Source organism: Ips typographus, linkage group LG4 (genome assembly GCF_016097725.1).
Source record: "Ips typographus isolate SLU linkage group LG4, UJ_Ityp_2.0, whole genome shotgun sequence".
Classification (NCBI taxonomy): Eukaryota; Metazoa; Arthropoda; class Insecta; order Coleoptera; family Curculionidae; genus Ips; species Ips typographus.
Genome location: NC_138425.1, coordinates 6,331,168 through 6,354,548, shown reverse-complemented (window position 1 = coordinate 6,354,548; position 23,381 = coordinate 6,331,168). Strand labels below are relative to the sequence as shown.

The following is a 23,381-nucleotide window of genomic DNA, read 5'->3' as shown; positions in this document are numbered from 1 at the left end:
AATCGTATTGCGTTAGCACGAGGTGAAAATCAGATTAAAACAAATATTTTAATTTTTTTACAGTCGCTGAAACCCAAAAAATGGGAAGATACGTAATTTTCAAAAATTTGATCCAATTTTCAAAAAAAGTCGAATATTTCAGAAACGGTTAAGGTTAAGTATGTATACAGGGTGGCCAACTAAAAATGCGAGGTACTGTATCTAGGAAACCACAAATAATACATGTTAGAAATATAAATTTTGTTAAGTAATATGGCCATAAGGAATACATCTAAAATATTTTTTAAATTTTTTGTTCTCAGTTTCTCCCTAAATATTGTCGTTTTTGAGATATTGACTATTAAACAATGTAATTTTCAATATTTGGAAGGCTGTAGCAGGTAAACGGTTGAAAATAGCGCAAAAATGGTTTACATGTTCCTATCTTATCACGTTCAGTGTTTTTTAGTTTTTTGAAAATTTTTAAAATACCATCATAACCTAAATCAGCTCTATGTTATTTCTGATTTACACGCTTTGGATGTTGGAAGATATTATGTTCTTCAAACTCCATTGTAATTCAATATAAATATTGGGTGCAACAACCTAAAGCATAAACTAAAATTCTTTAAAGTAGCTCCCATAAAAAAATATAGTCCAAACGATTAAGATCTGGTGTTCGGGATGGCAGCATTTTGAAAAACTGTGTGAAACACTTTCAACTTAAGTTAGATGTGTAATACCTATATAAGACTCGTTTGGTAAAACACTTTATACAAACTTCCAGTTCTGTTTAGTATGTGTTCTTTTATTACTATTTTTTTTTACAGGAAATGTGTTTGTAATAGCTGCAATCTTTTTGGAGCGAAACTTGCAGAACGTCGCCAACTACCTAATCGTCTCTTTGGCAATGGCTGATCTGATGGTAGCTTGTCTTGTGATGCCTTTAGGGGCCGTCTACGTGGTAACGTATTTTCTCACTAAAAATAAATCAGACGTAAACGTTGTGGAATTAAATAACCCGCTGAGGAATTGAGTCGAAGACGAAAGGTTGCCACTTTCGCTAACGCCAGCAATTAATTTAGAGCTAAATAGGACTTCGTTAGAGCACTCTTTGTACTTAATTAAACATTACAATTTCAACAACTAATCGTCATTAAATCGCTCCAAGGCGACCCGCCAGCCCTCGAAAGGCGGACAATTAAAGCAACAACCCCCTAGCTTAATTAATATTCATTAATTATTTATTTAAAGCGAGCAGACGCACGCGAATGTACAACCCTTCATTAATGTGATTCCAGGAACAAATATGTATGAAATGTGAAACGCGTATGTCGAAATTAATGAATTTTGGTATTTAAAAGAGTTAAATTTTTTTGAAATTTCTACTGTTATTAATGCATTTTTTGCAACATTCAGAGTGATCGTGATCGGTCCCAATACTTCAAATTTGAAATTTATAGCCGATCTCTCACGTTAGTTCGATTACAAAAGCAATTTAAAATATCCAGATTGAGTTCCGTTATCATGACCGCCGCTGGTCCGATAACTGGATAGGGCAATCCAGTTTTCGTGCCTGTTTTATCATCGGACCCCCCCTGAACGGCACTCCATTAGGAACAACAATACTCGCGCCCTTCAAAACCGCTAAGCGGAATTTAATAATCACCTACCAAACAAGAAACTAAATTGCTTTACCAGGCATTACGTCAGCGGGAGATAAGAGCCTGTTTTCCTCCCCCTTCAGGTTTCACTTTTTTTCGCTCGAAAATAAGCGCGTGGCAATAAAATTTTCATTAATAATGCGGCAAATTTTCTTACAACTCGCACGTTAGCGAAGAAAATAAGTGAGCAGAATAAATGTTTGTTTTTGGATGCACTCAGAAAAATTATCTATTTTATTCCTGTGATTTGAACGTTCAAGTGTGAGGGAGTTTAGTTTATAATAACCAGAATCTTTGAAGTTTTAGTCCTCTTAAGGTCCAGGTTAATCGCAGTTAACCCAACAGTATTTTTTTACTATATTTTTTGTGATGGCTTGAAAAATCCTAATATAAAAATAATTAAAAACAACTAAAATCATGATGTTAACTGATAAATTAGTCACCATTTAGCCAGGGGATTGGTTTTTTAAGAACGTTATTTTACTGTAAATACAATTCTAATTAACTAAAATATTGCTTTTTTTATGTACAATCTTACCAGTTTAGTATAAATTTAGGCCATAAAATATTCTGCAGCAAAATGGTAGTTGTTACTTCTCAAAGTCGATTATGGCATTGTTTTTAACTGCTTATATCGAGTGACTAAAAAAGTTATAGTTCTACCCTACGGTAACTTAGATGTCTTTTGTCATTACAGTATTTTAATTTTCGAACAAGTGACACAGCTCGAAAATAACCGTAAACTCAAGCTGGAAAACTTCGATGTGCATCATTAATCACGCACCGATTAAAACGTTCAAACAATGTTTCATCATTAAGGCCCGAATGCAAAATCGCTCCTATAATTTTCTCAGATGTTTATTTGTTCCGGCAAATCGATATTTCCTATACATCACCTGGTTTCCGATAGCCCTGAACCTTGCTCGCGTACATTACCATAATGGTTCGCATGCAAAAAATTGATTTGTCCGTTCAATTACTCACCCGTCAAAATATCCTGAAAATAGCCAAGTTATGATTACTTTTCAGTCCCCCTAATGGCATAATAACACAATAAAAAAAGTATGGCAACCGGTCGCAATTGAATTAATTCACGCGAGCATACTTAGGAATAATCTCGGCTTAAAGTTGGAGAAGAATTTCGGTTTTAAAAAGGTTTTCTCGACGGCTCGAAATTTAAATGAAGAAATTTTGGAGCATAATGGAGGGACTGTAATGAAATGATTCCAACTTCATGGTTTTCTTTTAAGACCTCATTTAGTTGTCTAAATGAATGAATAAAGTAGGACTAATAAACAATTTTTCACTTCTATTAAAAGAAGAGGCAAAGTGGTTGACAGCGTATCATAATAATAAACAATTTGGAAATCACTTTTTTGCAGAGTTTGGAGTTTACTTACTAAAGTGCCGGAAAGAAAACCGCTCCGCCTTTATTTATCCGGTTAACGAACATTTTAGGCAAAATCCAAGATTATTTTTTTCCGATTATTATTCCGATCTGGGTTGACGATAAATTGCTATGCAAGCAGGAAATTATTGATTTCAATTCCAAAACGTCACAGGTAAAAGAGACGTTATCGGTATCGTTCTATGATTTATGTAGCCTAGCAAAAACAACTTGAATTTTGGAAACCAGCCCGATCTAAGACTGAATCCTTTCCGATTTATTTTACTCTCCTTGCCTTTTCCACTGTTTTAAAAGTCCATTTTCTTAATGACGTTCAGTGTTCCTTTTTCAACTCGATACCTAATAACCTCGACGTGTTGAATTAAACAACCCTGTCAAGATTGTTTCTACGGCATTCGTCCATGGTCGAATCGTCTCGTATAATTTTTAGGGGGCTTGCAACCTTATTTACTCTTTATCTTTGAAAAGTAGTGTCTTTCGTTTTTTTTCCAAAAACACATTCTATGAGAAAAGAGTTGTAAAATAGTGAGTATATGTTTAAAAAAATTTCAGCCATTTTCTTAAGATGTGAGGAATAATATTGAGGAAGTTTGTGAGTATAAGTACAGTAAATTTGAAAACTCCTGACTCTCGTTAATCTGTGGAATAGAGTGTTTCTCCACGTGTATACGAATATTGTCGAATACTAGCATCAAACATGTAGGCTGGCTGGCAATTCTTCCGGTTAATAATATAAGAATATTTAGAATAGATAACCTTATAATTATAGGAATAATAGTTACTATTGGCTTCATTTCGTAAATTGTAAACATTATTTTTAACAGACCATAAGTGGGTTTGACAGTTATAGGATAGCTACAGAGTAAATTTGAGAAGACATGATTTTCAAACAAAAATAAACATTTTAGTTTAGATCTTCACACTGAAACTGTTTTACACTAAGACCTAAAAATAATTCAGTCAACTTAAATAGTTGATTAGAGCTGACAGATTTAATTTTAAGATTTAAGTACAACTCATGCTCAGTTGAGGGGTTTGAATGTGACAGATCAGATGCAAAATAACACAGTTTAAACTAAACTTTTCTAAGCTGTCCTTAAATTTAACCTAGCCAATGTTGGGAAAACAAACATTTATATTACTAAAACGACCGTTAAGTAAGTTTCCCTACGACCTCAGTGTAAACAGCTAATTACGCATAGTTTTTTGTTACGTAACCCTCTTTACGCTCAGTTCTATTTTGCTATTGGATATAGGTATATTATAAAGCTGTAAAAAAGCTGTAATATCACCATAAATCATTATTAACACTAACAATTAGATAACATGTTTTTGGGAAATTTTCTTATTACATTATTATTTTTTCTTTAGTAGCATAATTCCTATGATTAGTACAAATATGATGTTAATAAGTTAAAAATATATTTTTTATGAAAAAAAAAATATTTTAAAATTATATGAGTCGCAAAAGCCAAGACTTTACACTTGGTCGTAGGTAAAGTATAGTACGTCACACGTGCATATATATATATATATAAACAATCTTTATTTCCAAGAAAAAACGGCTATCGACCATTACGGTCTTTCTGCCTATGTATACATGTTTTTTTAATATGTACAGGTAATCTTATTTCTAATTAATATATACAAATTATACATTGAGAAAAAAAAAAAAGTTCTAATTAAAATGTTCTAACAGGGTGAGAGCGGGGAAAAGATAACGGGATTGTCTAGTCTGTCTGGTTATGCATAGTGGATTTACAATTGTCAAGTTGTTTGGGTTATTTTTCCACTTGGTTTGTAGTTGTATGAGTCTGTCAGTTATTTTAGTCATGTTCGTACGTTCGTAGAGAAGTTGGTTGGATGGGTTGTGTAGTGGGTTTGCAGGATGTCGTATTTTTGTTATTAGTCTTAGAGCAATCTGTTCAGTAATTTGTGTATATTTTTTAGTCTTGTCCGTAGCGTTTGCTCTAAGTAAGTGTCCGTAGTCCAGGACCGGTCTACAGATGGATTTGTATATTTGAGTTGCCGTTTTTGTACTAATGCCTTTGTTTTTGTATGTTAGTGACCTAAAGTGTTTTGTTCTTTTAATGATTTCAGTCCGGACATTTTTAAGGTGTTTTGTGAATTTTAGTTTTTGGTCCAGTGTTATCCCTAAGTATTTAACGTCTTGTTTGGGATCAGTTGTGTGTCCGTCTGCGGTTATGTTTGGTGAGTCGTTTTTTATTTGATGGTTCAGTAATAAAAGCTGGTTTTTAGTTGCGTTAGGCGTTAGTCTCCATCTGTAGAACCATGTCATGGTGTCGTCAGTAAGTGATTGTAGTTTTGAAACTGCTTTTGTTGTAGTTTTGTCGTGAACAATAAGTGCAGTGTCGTCTGCGTATTGTAATATGTATGCTGTTTCGTCAATATGATTTTTGTCTTGTTTGTTATGGTTGTATATGTCATGGCAGTACAGATTATATAGTAAAGGTGAAAGAGGTGAGCCTTGCGGTAGTCCCTGCTCAGGGCTGAAGGAAAAGGAGAGTTTGTTGTCTATTCGAACGTGCAGTTGTCTGTTTTCCAGTAAGTTTCTGATAGTGTAAAGTAAGTATTTTGGTGTGTTAAGTCTATGTAGTTTGTAGAGTAGTCCCTTATGCCAAACACTGTCGAAAGCTTTGTTTATGTCCATGAATAGACATGCTGTTTTATTGTTATTGAGGTGTGTTGTTTGTATGTTGTTTGTTAAGATGAAAAGTGGGTGTATAGTCGAGTGCTTTGGTTTAAAACCAAACTGGTATGGTGGTATATGTTGTCCGATCTGCTCTTGAAGTCTGTTTTTAATAATAAGTTCAAGCAGTTTACTAAGTACTGGAAGTAGTGTGATGGGTCTGTAATTTTGTGTTTGTGTGTTGTCAAGTCCAGGTTTTGGAATGGGTATTATTATACCAGTTTTCCATGTATCCGGAATTGTGTTGGATTTAATGCAGTCGTTAAGTGAGTCTAGTATGAGTTTGTGGGTTTCAGGAGTTAAGCTTTTTAGTAGTTTGCTTTTTATTTTGTCCTTGCCAGGTGCGGTGTTCTTAAGGTGCGTTAGTGCTTCATCATATTCATTGTCTGAAATTAGTGGAAATCTGTTGTTAGTTTGGTCGTCAAAGTAATTGTCGTACCATTCGTTTATTAGGGTCCAGTTCTGATGGTCAAAGTTAGGATTGGTGGAGATTTGGAAAGCCTTTTCGAAGTGTCTAGCAAAAGCGTTAGCTTTGTCTTGGTCTGTGTTTTGTTCTGAACCATTTTCGTTAATTATGCCAACTGGGTTATTTTTTTTGTAACGTGAGAGTTTTTTTATTTTTTGCCAGTATGTTTTCCCGTTGTCAAGTTCGATTTCCTGGCACGCCTCAAGCCATTTGTCTTGTTTGTATTGCTCTACTAAAGTCTTGACGTTTCTGTTGAGTTCGTTAAGTATTCTTTTTAAATCATTGTCTTGAGTGCGAGTGTATAGTCTGTATAGTTCCCTTTTGCGTTTGATTAGTCTCAGGATAAATTTTGGCAAAGTGTGTTGGTAAAAAGTATTCTTGACTCGTGGAGAAAATTTTTCTATTGCCAATGTCAGTTGTTCTTGTAAGTTTTGTATAGAAGGCTTTATCTTTTGTGATTGAATGTAGTCATGTATTTGTCGTTGTACTTTTTCTATGTCTGTCCTGTTTAAATCAAATTTTTGTGTGTTTTCTTTCGTATTTTTTATAGGTTGTGTTTGATGGATGTCAATGTCAAACTTAATAGCCAGATGATCGGAACCCAGTTCGTTTGTCAAATCAACGTTGTTTATAATATTTGTCAGGTTTGCCGTATGTAGTAATATGTCTGGTGTCGAGTCCTGGTTTTCTGGCATTAAAAATGTCGGCGGTGTTTGTTTTTGTATAAAGTCTGAGTTGTTTAGGAATCTGGCCAGCTGTACTTTTTTGTTTCTGTTTACGTTAAAGTCTCCAATTATTATAGCATACTTGTAGAGGCATGCTTTAGTCAGAATGTTTTGTTCAATGTCTGAGTGAGGATGGATATATACGAGGAATATGTGGATTTTGTCGTCCAGGTAAGGTATTGTAAAGTGAAGGCAGTCGTTTAGTGGGTTGTTTAGAGAGGGAGGGTTTGCCTTTCCCAGTTTTATTTTCGGTTTTAGCAACACTGTGGCCCCTCCTCTAGCGTTATTAAGTGTGTTACCATGTCTGCAGATAAACTGCCAGTCTCTGTACGTTGGTGTCTGTCCAATTTTAGTCTTCGTTTCTACAAACATACAACAGTCAGTATCGTTTTGTTCAATGTAGTTATAGATAAGATGTTTTTTATGGTTTAGTCCGTTGATGTTGGCGTAAATCATTTTTAAGTTGAACGTTCTGCATTTGTGATTGTTTGTCTAAGTTGTTCAAAGGGTTCGGTTGGGGAAATCCTGTTAGGTAGTGACAAATCAAACATCAAAATATACATGTGGTTGCCAAAAAATACCGCCGTGGTGTCAATGTTGAAGTCTTCAATAAATTGTTTCTTAAGTTTTTTAAGCAGTTCTTCTCTATTATTGTTGTTGGTTTTATTAATTTGATGTTTATATTTGTTTATAATAAAGTCGTGAGTTGTTATGGGGGAGTGGACTCTGCTCTCCTTCGTTAAAGCTTCTGACACCTCAGCGGTCTTTTTGTTATGGCACTTAACCTTTACATTCGGAATTCCTTCTATCGGCGCTGTCGGTCTTCTTGGACATTTTAGGCTCCAGGCTGCGTGGTCCTCTGCGTTGCATGCAGTGCACTTCATGGGTAGAGGGGATGTACATGTGCTGGTTTGGTGGTTTCCTTGACATTTGCTGCATTTAGTTGGTTTTTTACAGTCTTCAGTGCGGTGTTCGAATGAGCTACATCGGCTACATGGTGCTGGAATTGGTTCCGGTGGCTTGCTCTCAATAATTCTGTACATACGTCCCAGAAAATGCACTGCACGGTCGGTCATGAGTTTTTCATACGTCGCCAGTTCGCCTGTGATCAAACGCATCATCAAAGTGGGTTTTCCCCTTTGCCGGGAGATTATTCTTTTACAGAAGCGAATTTTAAGCTGCATTTTTTCTAGGTGCTGCAAGAACATCTCATCAGAAATGTCCAATTCCACTCCTGTCGCTATAACTGAGTAGGATGGGGTAAAGCTTCGGCTGGAATTTGTTTGAACTTGTGTTGGTTTAGCTGTGTATAAACTGAAAGAGTTTATAACTTTTTGTTGTTGTAAAAGGTCGAGTAGTTTCTTAGTGGTGTTTTCATCATTAGTCTTGATTAAGAAATTGGATTCTTGCTTGATTATAATGTCTTTGTTATTGTAGTTGATTTCCTCCCATTTGAGAGCTAGTTGTACTCGTGTCAAAGTCGATGGTGCAGTAACAGTAAATGTACACAGAAATGTTGGATGTTGAAGTTGAACATTGGTGTATTTGGTAATTGGTGTTGTTCCTGTTGATGTGGTTGGTTGTGTTAATAATTTGTCGAATGCAGGTCTTTTCGCATCCCGAGTCGGAGTTGTAGGTGTGGGGGTGGGGGGGGTTGAGTTGGGTTTTCTACCTCTTTTCTTGGATTTGGGTTTTTTAAACCCTTCATCCTGGGAGGTCAAGTCCGACTCGGACTCTTGCGAACTCCCAGGATACATCTCTTGATTTATCAAACGCCCTGTAAATCCACCTGATAAGCTATCTTGTTGACAAACAAAATTTTAAAATTCCTATCCGGCACAAAAAAGTTTTTACAGGTTGTCCGCACTACACACGTCTGTACCGTATGAATGCTGCTACGAGACTCCGTCACACGTGCATTTTAGGCTCTAAGGAACTTTTTTTCTTATCATTAACTTTTTCCATATCGTGCGTAAAATGCTTCTTACAGCACTAGTTACGTAATATACTATTACACTTAAATGTCAAATACATTCGAACTGAAAAGGCTAGCGAGTCGATGATGAGTAATAATATCAATTTCATTCCTAGAAAACTCGTAAAAAAACTAAATAAAAATTTCTCATTCTAGGACAAATGGTTTTGCCACGTTAATTCGGCAAAAAAAACGAAAACGTTATGCAGCAAACCCAGTTATTTCCTATGTTAGCTGCTTCTAACTTTCATGTTTTGAAAACCGACAGGTGACTCAGTTTACACCAAAATTTTCCAACTAAACCTTGCAAATAAGAAATACGTGGTGTTATTATTTAAAAAAGTCACTTACAAAATTAACTGGGCCTTAGTTTACATCACTATAATTTTGTGGCTAGACGTCACTGTTAGTATATTTTGGCATTAAAAATGGAACAAATCAGTTTCAATTTTTGCCTTTTAAGTGTCTCATGTTGTATTACTTTTTACGAAATTTTTACGACTAAATTTACACTTTCATGACAATGTAAATTTGGGATTCTATTTATGCTACTATAGGAAACTTCGGATGTTCATGACTAATATTTGTATATAGAAACTTTGATACTTCAACACTTAATGAAAATAATTAATTAATGAAATTTTCAGACACTTTGGGTGATTTGTTTTTAGTAGTAATCAAATGTACATCAAGCCGAGTAGTGTAACTGACATTAATTGTAATTCACGTTCATCTCTGCATCAGGTATGATTTATCACGGAGGACTGACCGTTAAACCCCACCATTACGACGATATTATCCTTGCAATTTAGTTTTCGAAACAAATTTATCTCTATTAGCTTTTAACCCGGCCGTTACGCAAACCCTAATACCCAATATTACACTATCAACCTTAAAGCTTAATGCCAAGGGCCGCTTGATTAAGTTTTATTGTTATTATACTGTGTAAACTGAGTGTGTGTGTGTTTATAATGTCAACTCTATTCTAACCAGGACAATAAAATTACCAAACATGATTGGTTTCTAATTAATCCGAACGTTTAAACTGAAAAATTAGCTTTTAAAAATTGCTTCGAGCCTTGCCAGTCATTAATAGCCATTGTAAGGCTATAATTAGAACTAAAACGAACTGAAAAGATATTTTGTTTGGGGCTTAAATTTGCGTAAACCTTCCTCAAGGTTATACCTTAGTTTAGGTCAGATTGAAAATATTCAAAGCAAATTAATGAGTTGAAAAAAATAATAATCTAAATAAATACGTGGATATTTGCCAAATAATTTTTTTTGGCAAGTCTAAATTCTGCTGACATTTTATGCAGAGAAAAGAAACTTTTAAACTGCTAAAGGAATTGACTAGGCTCTTTGTTGCAAATACTGCAAAGTAAATACAGGACACTTAAAAACTGAAATCAACCCATGTCAAGTTTTAAGATTTTCCAAGTAGCCCTAAATCAATATTACAATAAGTTTAATGGGGAGCTAAATACAAAGATTTATTTTTTTTTTGTAAAAAAGGAAAGTTACAAAAATTGTAATATTTTGAAAATGTTAACGGCTGTGTACTATACTCTGAATAAAAAATTTAAATTTAAAATTGTAAAAAAGAGAAAACCAACCCAATTGCCTGGGCGTTTAATTATAAAATTTTCATTACTTGTTTGCCTCAATTTTATTACCGTCTCAACGTATCCTTTTCATCCACTTTACTGTTAGAGGCTAATTGAAAAAACCGCTAGGTCGCGCAGTATTTTTACAAAAATACCAGCAAAGTCCCTTATTTTAAAAACACCGCTCATGCGAGCACAAAATTACTTTTTCTACCTATTTGCCGGATTATGCCGACAGTAATTTAAAACTTTAATTTGCCAGATTTACGCGCGTGACGTGTACAACCACCTTATTTATCGAAATACTTTTTCCGCAAATAAAAACAGCTTTAACTCTTTAATGTATTTTTGCAAATACGGACACAATAGGCCATTTCTTATTATGTTAAGTAATGGACCGTTATTCAAATTCGGTAAAACCGAAAAGTTTTTCGATGTAATTAACGCCAAATTTAACTCGAGCGGAAAATATAAAAGCTTTCCTCCCGCCAATTACAGCCTGGAAACGTTTTAAACTTTATTTGGGAAACTTTTTAACTCGGGACTTAAGTTTTTCGTAACAAGGCGGCGGCTAGTTTTCTCTATTTGCGGCTTACAACGTTAAGCACGAGGTATGTTCAATTATTTCGAGGCAATAAAAGTAAATAGCAGTCTCGAGTTGGTTTAAATTAATAAAAATGGAAAGTTTCCAACGACGACAAATACACAATTTAAACCCATTTAAATGCTAATGAAATTAATGACCAAATTACTACGCAACTCGCTGTAGGCTAATAATTACACGTTAACTTTGTGAAATAAATTGTAGAGTAGAAAATCATACTTTCTTGGAATATTCAGTGTTTGTTTCTTGCTTCAGAGAGAATCTTAATTACTATTTAGAAAATGCAGCGCTAGTCAGGTAGATGAAGGCCAAGAGTATTTGAACTTTTTAACTTTGATTACTAAAAATCTTAAAACGCTTTAACAGTTCAAACAAATATGCACACACAAAACCTCTATTACTGGATGACCCATTCTTGATAATAGAAAAAGAAAAAGGTACGAAGAAGTACCTTAATTCATTTTAAAAAGTAAAAAATAAAAAAAATTGTATAAATAGAAGAAAGTAGGATAAATCTAAAAATCACTAAAAGAAAGCCTTAACGAAGAAAGTAATAGTCAAAGCAACGTTTGTGTATAACCGAAAAAAAGTAAATTAAGAAAAAAAAGATAAATCAAAAACATCTACAAAGGAACAAACTTAAATGAGTAAAATATAACATACTTCAAGCAAACGTTTAACAATTTAATTAAACAGGTGAAACTAACTAACAACATAAAAATAAACTTAATCTTCATCTTCTTCCTCTTCTTCTTCTTCAGCTTCTTCCTGTTCCCCTTCAGCCTCTTCACCGTGTTCTTCGTCTGGAGGTTTTGGTTTGGGTAAGTGATCGATACGCCACTGTTCTTCCTCGTGTCCGGTTGGATCGAGCACCTCTAAAATTTCTGGTCCCACCGGATACTCTTGTTGCACTTGAGGCAGTGGCGTCGGTGAATAGTTGGTCTGCATGTATTTCAACCCGAACCCCAAGTAAATGTTGTAAAATGATTTACTTGGGGTGGTCATGGCATACGCCCCTGGCCAAAGGTTTGATCGCACTAAAACTAAAGGGTACATGTCCATGATTACGGATGTTGATCTGACGGTCCATGGTGTGGTTGTTTCAAGTGAAGCGTCTTCAGAGAGTGGAGTTAAAAGTGGTGGTCCGGTTTCTGGTTCAACTTTAGGTGCTTTGCGATCGTCTTCTTCTTCTTCCTCGCCAACTGCTTCTTCTTGTTCACCTTCTACTTCGTCTTGGTCTCCTTGATCGCCGTCAGGACCAGGATTCCACCTAAAGTATATGGAACATGTAAAAACTGCAGAAAATGTAGTTGATGATTACCAGGTCACTCTGCCTTGGTTCAGAATGTAAGGGGCTGTATGAACCCAGAAGGGCATGGAACGATCCAGAAGGTCTTTTAACGCCGGAGGATCGTATTTAGTGTTGACCCTGTATACAGTCTTGTTTTCACCGCCTGGAGCCTCCTGAGCTTCCTGCAAATTTAGTTTATCACATCTATTTTTCTTTGTCGAAGCTAGGAATAACCTCTTCTTCTTCTTCTTCTTCTTCTCCACCTTCTGGTCCTTCGTCGCCTCCAAACGTATAATAACCCAAAGGAGCTACTTGAGTTCCAGAGGAAATCCTTGATATTTGGGCTCGTAGCAAGTTTTTTTCTTTACCAGAAAATTCAGGATATGAACAAATGTCTTTGTCTAAATTTCCACTAAAAGACTTGTAAATTTGTCTAGCAACTCTGACCTCTTTTGGAGTTACATCAGGCAGTTCAATCCATTGTCCACCAATTTCAGTGCAAACGTAATACACTTTCTTGTTTAAGCCAGTTCCTGAAGCTTCAACGGTAGGCTCTTTGGGTTCCTGGTACTGAATTTGAGGTTCTGGGGGCAGCTTTCTCGGGACCTTAGAACCAGCTCCTTCACCTTCTTCTTCTGCATCATCCCCTGGACGGGTCATGATAGTTTCTAGAGCTTTATCCAAATCTGATTGGGTCGGGTTTCCACTGGCCTCCTGTAAAGCTTTAGCTTCCTTTTCAGCTTCTTCGGCGGCTTTTTCATTCCGCTTCATGTACTCTTCTTCTTTCAGCTCAGTTTCCAGAACTAAATAGTTACGAAAACTTCCAAATATTTTACCCCAAAATCTTACGGAGGTTATAGGTTTCTGGTCGGCAAATTGCCGCATTGATAGCATGACAAAAGCCATTTCTTGACGTGGCAGTCCTAAGCCTGCCTGCTCCAGGTAGAAAAGCATTTCAAGAAGGTTGTTATTGGACATGTCCACGTGCTCTAAATCATCTGGATCTACGGTAGATGGAGGTTTGGGAGGGAGTGGTTTCATGGCGGTCATCATCTTCGTAGCCAACTCGAATGTACCTTTTGGAATTGGATCCTGGATATTATAATATGGTTAAAGTTTATTCTGTAAATACCAGGAGTAATGTAAATGTCCTCCAGACGATCGGTGAGTGGTCGATAGCGCTGTTCTTTGACCTTACGACTGTATTCTTCGAAGTAGTCGATGATGTTTTCAGGCCTTTCAGCCAGGATTTTGTTGAGCACATCAGTAAGATGGTCGTATAGATTGTCTCCGGTGTTACCACTAGCTGTTTGGAGAAAAGTCTTTGCGTTGAAGAATTCAGCTTCATTATCGGGGAGCTCTTCGACGTTTTCGTCAGCGTTTGGGACTACAGAATAGCCTTGGAGCATTTTGAATTTTTTGTGACAAACTGTCGTTTGTCATTGAATGACGTGATTAAACAATAAATATTTGCTTTGCATAATTAAAAAATTCCATTTATGTTTAAGTAAATTTGTATAAATCTGATTTATGTGAGCATACACCTAAAAAGGACTATAATGGCTAATCTCAGTAAATACAAATTTACAAAAGACCTCTGAACCAAAAGGCCTGTTTTCGTTTATTATGTAGAAAGAAGGAGCCCTCGTTCTCATGAATACGCGCATAAGGTTACGTTTTCTTGAGTCTAAAAGTGGCAACTGTTGAATTTTCATTTCCGGCGAAAATAGAAAAACGATGCTGCTCGATCCGTATGTTTGCCGGGAGTTTTAGCGTCGAAGACGATAAGCGGTTTCAGAGATGTTGATTGGATGTTATTTTCAAAAAGTCGATATATCTGTCTTCGCCGCGTAAATAAGTAAACATGTTTGGGGATTTTATATTGTCAGTTTTCCTTAGGAGCTTTAGACGGGTAGATATGATAGGATTATTTAACGTCTTTATTGGAAAAATCGCCTTATCGAAAGATTTATCAGTTGAGTCCTCTTCCAGGGAATAAAATGTGTGTTTCTTTCAGATAAGCAATTATTGGATTATGGGTGCTGAAATGTGCGACATGTGGACTTCCATCGATGTACTCTGTTGCACTGCCTCAATTTTGCATCTAGTGGCCATAGCTTTAGACAGGTACTGTACCGTAGATCATTTTTCTAATTAATGCTATTCTAACTAATACCTTCAATTAAAGATACTGGGCAGTCACCAATGTGGATTATATTCACACTAGAAACGGTCACCGGATTGGAATAATGATAGTGATAGTGTGGGTGATCGCTTTAGTTGTCTCTTTAGCTCCTCAAATACCTCAATTCAAAGATCCAGACTATTTGCATCGCATCGAGGTGAAACGACAGTGTTTAGTTAGTCAGGACCTTAAATACCAAGTGTTCGCTACTAGCTCCACGTTCTACGTTCCATTGTTTGTCATTTTCTTGTTATACTGGAAGATTTTCCAGGCGGCCAGAAATCGGCTGAGGAGAAGACGACAAATGAAACAACACAATTTTGTGCACCAGGTCGAGAAGACCAATAATAACAGTAGGTAAGTAATTTCTAATTTTAATTGTAAAGTGTTAATCCAGAAGTTAACATATTAGGCCAAAATGTTAGTTTGGTACATCTAACTAGAATGTTGTAACTAGAAATACTGTTACTGATACAAATGTTTAGAGTTTTATTATGAGAATTGTATTTAGTTAAATTGTTACTTGAAAGCTTATTACACCTTTTGGACTTTGAGAACGAAAAATTGAATTTAATCTTGTTTTACAATGTATCGGATATGATGCTGCTTGCTTTATAATTGGCTTGTATATTCAAATTCTTTGACATTATGTGTGAACAGCTTCATTTCTTTAAGGTTAACGAGTACTTTCTTGGGAAAACGCCGATTTCTGCGGGTTAAAAAATCTTCTGGTAAAAATCCAGCCGCTGAAGCTTTAGTGAATTCTCTAGTAATGATGGAGGGTCAATCGACCACTACCATGGAAATATTGGAGGAGCACGATGAAGCCACTAGTAGCAACGATCAAGAGGTAAAGTCTCCATATCATAGCACAAAACTATTTAACAATTTTTTACTCAACAAAACCATTATAAGAATTTTGCTTAATTTTATTGATCAGTATAAACCAATTTTAGGAAGAAACTACAGCTTTTACAATATCGAGACCGCCTACAGGCGACAGTAATCAACAAAATCAAGTGGTTTCCAACAATGTATCACCTGAAAAGTCATCAACAGCAACCAATAAAGATACTGCAGATAACCAGCAGGAATCCAAGGTGAGTTATCAACTTTCCATCACTTATCATTTATAAACAGAAACTAATATAGTAACTGCCGGACGCAATCAGCAATCTGTCTCCAAAACCAACAGTCGACAATAGATGCATATAATCCCGAGGGTGCGACGTCAAATGCACTCGATCTAATCGGTCTGCTTGATTAGTCCCAGACGAGTTTATCGGTTCAGAAAGAGATAGTTGAAGGAGACTTTGGCAAAGTCACGTTAAAGTGGCCCTCGTAGCCGCATAGACAACAAAAGTTGATTTTACCGCCCTCTTGAAGCCAAGTCGATTCCCTTTTTGCCGCAAAACTGGCACTTTCTATACTCTACCTCATTAAAACTTGAACCGACCATTTCTCCCTTATGGACCCTTTTCACGCGAACGAAAGTACGTTAGGTCCCTGAATCGGTTTAATTGTTCGGTATTGTTACTAGAAGGTTTTTGGATAAACCTGAGTAATTTCTGGTTATAAAACAAGAAAATATGTACCTAATAATGTACGTTAATGAATTCAGGACACAAACCTTCACTAGTTTTGATTAAGGTTTTACAAATTCCATTAGCAAAAAAAAAAACATGATGGCACATGTTTTAAATACTCAGCTCAGTAATTGAAAACAACAATAATTTCTATACCTTCCTACCGCTATTTTATTAGGTTTTGCAGTCTGTTTAAGTAAGGTACATCTTTAAGTTTCGCCAGTATAATACCTGTAATATATCTTAAACCTAGTTACGAGCCAAACTTCGCTTCCCTAATTCGCTGATGTGAACTACGGCGAATAAACTTTCGACTCGGTTCTGGAAACTTTAATACTGCAGCTTATCTTCGCCACAGGTGGCTTTCCGAATTGACGGACACCCCGATGACTTTATACTTTCGTAACGTCGGTTAATTGAAGCTTAATTGAAAATGTTGTTCACTAAATCCAAAAACATACTAAAATAAGTTAATCAATTTTTAATCTACAAAGTTGTCTTTACAGCCTACTATACTACTTAGAGTGATTAACATCAGCTGTATAATGTTTGTAAACAAGAACGTAGGTTTTAACAATCGAAGACATGCGTTTTTTGTGATTGATTGTGGAAATTTGAACACAATTAACAACTAATATTAATAGTATAATTAAGATCTACCCCATTCCAGCCTGCTAGTTTTAACAGTACTTATTACTTCTATCAATATCAATTATATGGCATTTGAAACATCGAAAAAATTTTATACTATTTTTCGTTAAGTCAAACACGTCAGACTTTTAATTAAGATTCATTTTCAATGGAACAAAATGTAGCTTAAGATATTTATTCGTAAGATCCTACAGAAACAACATTTTTGAATCTCTGTCAATTTTCAAAAAGTTCAAATTTGAATCGATTTAAACTCATATCAACCAAAAACATACATACTTTTAGTGATCCAAAAAAATTCAGAGCGTTTCACGACTCGTAGCGGCCTTTAGCAAATTGCAACTAAAAAGTTTCGAGAAAATGACAGATTTAAACTTTGACCTGTCATTGTTTAGCACCCTTCTTAACAGATTACTGCCAAAAATATGTCATTGGAAAGCCATTTCAACAAGGATTAATAATTTGTTCAACAACTACGCTACTGTGCCCTATTAAATTGCTCATTTAGTAGGAGATTTATACTTTAGACAACGACAGCTAATTTGCTGACTATTTCTGCTTCTCCTCACCGTTGTTTGAGTGAGTCGTTTTAAGCCAATTATGACTATATTTACTTACTAATTGAAAAATTAATAATTTTCTGCAATACTGCGCTACTAAAATTAACTTGGAGATGTAGAGGAAGACAGTGACAGCTAATTTGATGTCGTTAAGGACCTCATGTTATTCGTAAATTCTCATGGAAAATCCGGTTTTCATCTTTCATCCCTTCATTTTACTAAACACTTCTTCACAAATAGTTCTATAGACGCAAATGTCGACTGAAAACTACTGCTACTACTATACTGCGTACAGATATTTCTGTAACAAAATCTCCTTCATATCCTCTTCAGTATTTAACCAGGACCATCAATATTCGTTTACTGTAACTAAAAATTATTCATTCATCAGGTGAATATTGTCCAAAAAGACGCATCATCAGCTCCTGCCCACCATCACCATCATCTTCACCAAGTCCATCAACAACCAACCCCTACGGTGATCGTAGTCACCAAAGACAAACACGTCCAATCTAAACGGGAGAAAAAGGAGAGTCTGGAAGCAAAACGGGAGAGGAAAGCGGCCAAAACGTTGGCCATCATCACCGGAGCTTTTGTGATGTGCTGGTTACCTTTCTTCATCTTGGCCTTGGTGATGCCCTTATGTGGCGAAGCATGCGCAATAAGCGAGTTTATAATGAGTTTTTCCTTGTGGTTGGGCTATTTCAATTCTACGTTAAATCCGGTGATTTATACGATTTTCAATCCGGAATTTCGGCAAGCCTTTAAACGAATTTTGTGCGGAGGTCACAGACGTCACTCCCGAAATTTCCGCTCTGGAAAAGTTAGGTAAAAGTTGACGTCAACATTTCAATAGTGTAAATTGATGTAAATACAAGTTCAGGTTGTCAGTAAATGTAATATTAGTCACAAAAATTTATAAGATTAAGAAGTTAGAATTATTAGGATATTATTGTTGAAGGGATTGTAAAAAAACGTGGAGCAAACAAATTTTTTTATTTCTTTAACTGCTCCCGGTTTGTTGTTAATTTTTCTGTAATTAATAATAGTTGTTAAAGGATCCGCAAGCTGATAAATGGCGCGGTCGCTACCACGTCTTTCCATAAACGTAGTTACAAAGGTTTTTCATATTTCTAGGTTATAAATTGGTGAGAGGGCTGGATTTTCACACAAGATACAATGAACTACTTTACACATTAATTGTAATCAATTATCATCTGTACTGTATGTAAACTGTAAAATCTAGCTTTCTAACCGAAAAACAAATTTGTAAATAAAACCCAACATTATGTAGTGTATACCGTCATACAATAAATTGTACCGGTTAAACTTGTAAAAATGCAAAAACTAGTACAAATAATTAATATAAGGGAACTATTTTCTCATTCTGTATGGTTATGACATATGAAAATAAGTGGAGTGTTGGGGAATAGGTAATGTAACGTTATAGTTAGAAATTGCTACCTTTTCCCCATAACTATTTAATTTTCTAATTTGCTGTTTGTACTGTTAGTCTTCAGACTATACGATATATAATTGAGCCTAATATATTCGTATACAACCTGAAGATCTAAAACGCATGAGGTTACAAATTGTACTCTGTACAAATAAACTATATTACCTTCCTATCATAAAGTACAATTTATTTCCTAAAGAGCGTTTGTAATTATTAAAAACTGTTCAAAGCGAATCGCATGGTGCGGTACCACTCAGTAGATCCAGTGACTTAACTGTAAATAACCCTCATTGCTATAAGGTTTTCTTGTCTAATAATGAACAACTTTCTCCTATCTCTTTACGTATAAACAATAAGAAGTTTAATACGTAACACTACGGTATATAAATGTATCCTATTTATGTATTCCAGGTTAAGAACGCATTGTAAAGCTTTAACAAAAAGTTACTAATAGGAACAGACACTAAGAACTCGTTTTTGTGATAAATGTTACGTTAATAGTTTGCCTACTATATTTTTGTTGGTATTTTAAATGTTTACACCTTTAATGGTATTAAGATGTCCTGTATAAAACTTTAAAAACGTCTCAAAAAATACTACATTAACGTAAGTAATGTTCGTGTGAGTGTTAATCTGATATTATTGAAGCATTTATTATGAAAAATAAATGGTGAGTATTACATTTGTGTTTTGTTTCTAATGCCAAACGTTGCCTCCAATTCGGTGAGTCAGTCTTCAGGAGCAGAGAAAAAACAGGGAATAAATAAAGATTTCTTGACAGAGTATCAGGAGTAACCAGGATTTTATCTCTTTGCGTTTCGAGTATCTGGAGTAGTCAAGTTTTCCCTCCTTGCGTTTCTGTTCTCCTAAAACAATTTTCGATTTTCTTTAAAAACTGGATTTTTTAATCAGGAGCACAGCATTGACAGGAGGTATATTAAGTTTTTTTTTTAAATTGGTGGATAATCGCATTTTACTTCTTGGCATTACAGCTTTCCTAATACAATTCTAGATTTTCTGCAGGAATTGGATTTTCTATCTGGAGCACAGAAGAGCCAGGAGATTCTTACGTTTTTGCTCTTCCAATTCAATAATTGTTTGAGTGATATTAGTGTAGGTTTGGTCTAATAAAATAAAATAATAAAAAAAATAACCAAAAAAAATAAAAAATATGTATTTTAAGGTAAATTAAAATAAATTAATATCAAAGTAATTAAAACAATATACAGACAACAATTACAGATTAATTAGTATAAATAATAAAATAAAGTAGGAAAATCAAGTTACATTTGAATATCCAACTTGCTTTTGTACTCTTCTAAGCATTGTCTGCTCTGATCAATACTTTTTGGCAAATAGTCCAAGAGGTCATTGAATCTGGTGCAATAATCTGAAAAACTTCACTGTCAAATGTTTGTTAACATTTACAGGCCTTACACCACCTTGTGGATCAACTTCATTGTCTTCAGTGTCTTCGAAAAGTTTTACCAATTGATGATAACCGACATTCAACGCTTCAATAATTTGTTTGTTACTCTCAAACATTTTGTGTTTCGCGTTTTGTAGTTCCATATCGACTTGATTGTTTTCCTGAAATTATTACCGTAATGATGTAAAAGTTTAAATATAATCGATTACGTACTGGTAATTCAAGTAAAGTTGACATATCATCCATCATATCAACATCTTCTTCAGGTTTAGAAGCTTCTTCACTGCTTTTCACATTACTTCCTTTAAGTTCTTTAACTCTGTCTGCGTATCTCAAAGTATTTAGAGTGTACTCGCAGGAGCTGGCACTCGGAGAAATCATGGCGATCATGCATATTCGTGAGTTTGATCCTAAGAAGAAATCCCGGAGTACCAAAGTCAGTTTGCTTCCTCGGAAAGGTAGATGGACACCTGGTCGCCCTAGTGCTCTAATACATTCTTTTAAGGCGAGGAGGGCTTTGTTAATTTCAGCACCTTCAATTCCTGTAAAAAAAATAATAACATATTTAAAAACGAAAAAACAGTACAATTAAGCTGAATAAGAAGAGTTGAGTAAAATAATTGAACGCCATAATCTTCATAATCACTAGAAAAACTCAAAATTATTACAACTTGCACTGGTTTAAACTTTAAAAACTAACAACCATGATAACTTAAAAACTGTAATCTACTTACTTGTTTGTCGATCGGCTGTAGCTGTATCAGATCCTCTCTCGTTACCAGCTAAATCTATCAAAGAGAACTTGCCATAATGAGATGACGACGTAGCAAGAGATCTTAAAAAAATTTGAAAAATCGCATGAGATCTTGACGAATTTTCATTGGCAAAAGTTGAACCCGAAGAACGTTCTGCATTGCCTTTCTGAATCAACTGCAACACATCCTCAGTTGAATGGACTGCTTTTTCAGTCAGTCCGACGATCTGGACTTTCTGCTTGCCATCCTCCAGAATTTTCAGTTTGGTCTTCTTGTTCAGTAAATCAAAGACGTTTCCGGAATAAATTTCGAAATAACTTGCGGAAACCAGAAGATTTAAATGTTTATATTTCGGATGACTGACCAAATCAAAAACATCGGCAGCCGCTAAGGTGTATATGCCACAGCCCTGTTCTTTACCCTTAAAGTTTCCTCCCATAGTGTGCGTTTTTCCCGATCCAGTTTGACCATATGCAAAACATGTAGCTTGTCCGCCTTCAAATATTGTTTTTACTAAAGGTTGAGCAGTATACCTTAAAATTATATAAATCAGAGTTGATTACCAGTATGTCAACAACAAATATCACCTGTAAACTAGCTCATTAGAACAAGTTTCATCAAAACAATAATCAAATCGGAAAAGCTGGTTCTCTAAATATTTTGTTAAATCAACCTTACATTTAGGCTCATGTATAATCAAGTGATTTTTGCTGGATATTGTAACCACATCAACATCCTTCCTAGCTAATTCGTGCTTATTTAAAGGTCTCTTGCGAACACAAACTGTTATAGCTTGATCCTGAATTGGGTCATTTTCCATTAGAGGATTTATGTCGATGCCACTTCGGTATTGCCTATAAACCAGAAACAGCTAATCAAATTTATAGTGCTTATTAGACAAAGTTACATAATCATAAGTAATAACTCCCGATTCGGATTTGTGGGGTCTTTTCTTATTAATGCTTCTTTAGCTTCTCTTTCTTCAGCTTGTTTTTGTCGTCTTCCTTCTCTGTTCATTCTCAGTTTATCCACTTCATGCACTACATGACTACTCCGACCCTGCCAGAATACCAAAATAGTATATTTGAGTATAAACTTAGGAAGTAGGTATTTTTACTCGACTGGTTGTTTTCTTATAGTCCAAATTAGTTAAAAGTAATGATGCTCTATTATTGCTGCTACTAGGAACATGGGCTTTGGTACTTGCACCAATTGGTGGAGCAAGTCGAGCTGTTGGTGCACAGTGACGTTAATGTTAACATTACTTATGGTATAAGGCCCAATTCCACAATCACGATTATCGGAGGTATAAAATTTTATCGAAGAATAGTTTTAAACCCCGATTATATGGTGATTGTTAAACCAGGTCTTAAGTAAACAACATTACCTATACCACTTCTGCGATTTATCATTTTTTGAGTTGGATTCTAAAATTGAGAAAACATGTTAAAATTAGTGGTCATTGTCTTTGATGGAGATGATAATAAACAATTTTTAAGGCCAAAAACTTTGTTAATTGTAGAGAGTAAGTTGTGAAGAGTAAATATTAAAGAATGCAACTCGTACCCTTTCGATTTGAGTAACTTTTGGCTCATCTTCCACTTTTTCTTCTTGCCGTGACTCTTCGACCTGCCTGGGAAGTTTCATATCCGGATTCAATTTTTCTACCTCTAACAAGGTTATTTCTTTCGATTTGGTGTCCTCGCCCTCTATCCATTGTACTGCTACGGACTTTTTATTCTCGGTAATGGAACTTACGAGAGCGGCATGGATTCGTCCTAGAAAATATTAAAAAAATTATGTTGAGATGTATTATAACTATGTACAAACTTTAAATTTGATCAGCCAAAGTCATTTTGATGGTTTTAGACTGTAATTTTACTGTGTTATGCTGTTAAATTCACCTGCCAAATCCAAGTTTTCGACATTGATTTTTTGCATTCTGTCATATATTCATTTTGTTTAATTTGATTATAGCAACAGTAAATTATCAATTTTTTTATGCCTACCATTAATATCTCTATTAGCTTGCAATGTTTAGCATGAACAAATAAAATTACTATTGCACAGCTACTTACCGTCTGACCGTTGAATTTGGACACTCATTCCCACTATTCTTGATAACTGATTTGTTTGAATTTCCATTTTGGTTGATATATTTAAGAATACGAAGAAACTCAAAGAAACAATTTCAGACACTGCTGTTATATTTTAAGCGATCATCGGCACATTGAAAATGTTGGAGAATGTGAATATTTTGACAAAAAAGTCAAACATTCCATTTGATAAACACGAGAACGAAAATAAATCAGGAATACTGCGATAAATTT

The 23,381-nt window shown here is 35.2% G+C and overlaps 4 protein-coding genes across 7 annotated transcripts in view; 1 reads left to right on the top strand and 3 right to left on the bottom strand.

Annotated features, from left to right (window-relative positions):
- LOC145728257 (5-hydroxytryptamine receptor-like) overlaps window positions 1-19,547 on the top strand; it is a 117,906-nt gene extending 98,359 nt beyond the window's left edge. For all 3 annotated transcript variants that reach the window (XM_081978340.1, XM_081978341.1, XM_081978339.1), the window contains 6 exons: window positions 810-943; window positions 14,447-14,556; window positions 14,618-14,971; window positions 15,290-15,464; window positions 15,571-15,714; window positions 17,803-19,547. In XM_081978340.1, the coding sequence (XP_081834466.1) occupies window positions 810-943; window positions 14,447-14,556; window positions 14,618-14,971; window positions 15,290-15,464; window positions 15,571-15,714; window positions 17,803-18,243 (1,358 nt within the window). In that variant the 3' untranslated portion in view covers window positions 18,244-19,547. The remainder of the gene's footprint in view (window positions 1-809; window positions 944-14,446; window positions 14,557-14,617; window positions 14,972-15,289; window positions 15,465-15,570; window positions 15,715-17,802) is intronic.
- On the bottom strand, window positions 7,411-8,848 carry LOC145728175 (uncharacterized). Its single transcript, XM_081978219.1, has one exon. The coding sequence runs from the start codon at window positions 8,707-8,709 to the stop codon at window positions 7,411-7,413; it is 1,299 nt and encodes a 432-aa protein (XP_081834345.1). The 5' UTR covers window positions 8,710-8,848.
- Rsph4a (Radial spoke head protein 4a) lies at window positions 11,810-13,883 on the bottom strand. 2 transcript variants are annotated; one of them, XM_081978353.1, is made up of 4 exons: window positions 13,562-13,883; window positions 12,664-13,505; window positions 12,460-12,611; window positions 11,810-12,408 (listed from the first exon to the last, which is right to left on the bottom strand). In XM_081978353.1, exons 1-4 carry the CDS (start codon window positions 13,836-13,838, stop codon window positions 11,865-11,867), a joined length of 1,815 nt encoding a protein of 604 aa, XP_081834479.1. In that variant the 5' UTR covers window positions 13,839-13,883; the 3' UTR covers window positions 11,810-11,864. The 2 variants fall into 2 exon arrangements, with proteins under 2 accessions (XP_081834479.1, XP_081834480.1); XM_081978354.1 differs by having other exon boundaries at window positions 12,460-12,613; window positions 12,669-13,505.
- Window positions 19,548-20,025: 478 nt separating the features above from the next.
- On the bottom strand, window positions 20,026-23,295 carry LOC145727463 (kinesin-like protein KIF2A). The gene is made up of 10 exons (XM_081977030.1): window positions 23,130-23,295; window positions 22,618-22,829; window positions 22,439-22,478; window positions 22,169-22,281; window positions 21,959-22,110; window positions 21,639-21,905; window positions 21,031-21,584; window positions 20,510-20,838; window positions 20,310-20,457; window positions 20,026-20,257 (listed from the first exon to the last, which is right to left on the bottom strand). Exons 1-10 carry the CDS (start codon window positions 23,194-23,196, stop codon window positions 20,151-20,153), a joined length of 1,989 nt encoding a protein of 662 aa, XP_081833156.1. The 5' UTR covers window positions 23,197-23,295; the 3' UTR covers window positions 20,026-20,150.
- Between the last annotated feature and the right edge of the window lie 86 nt (window positions 23,296-23,381).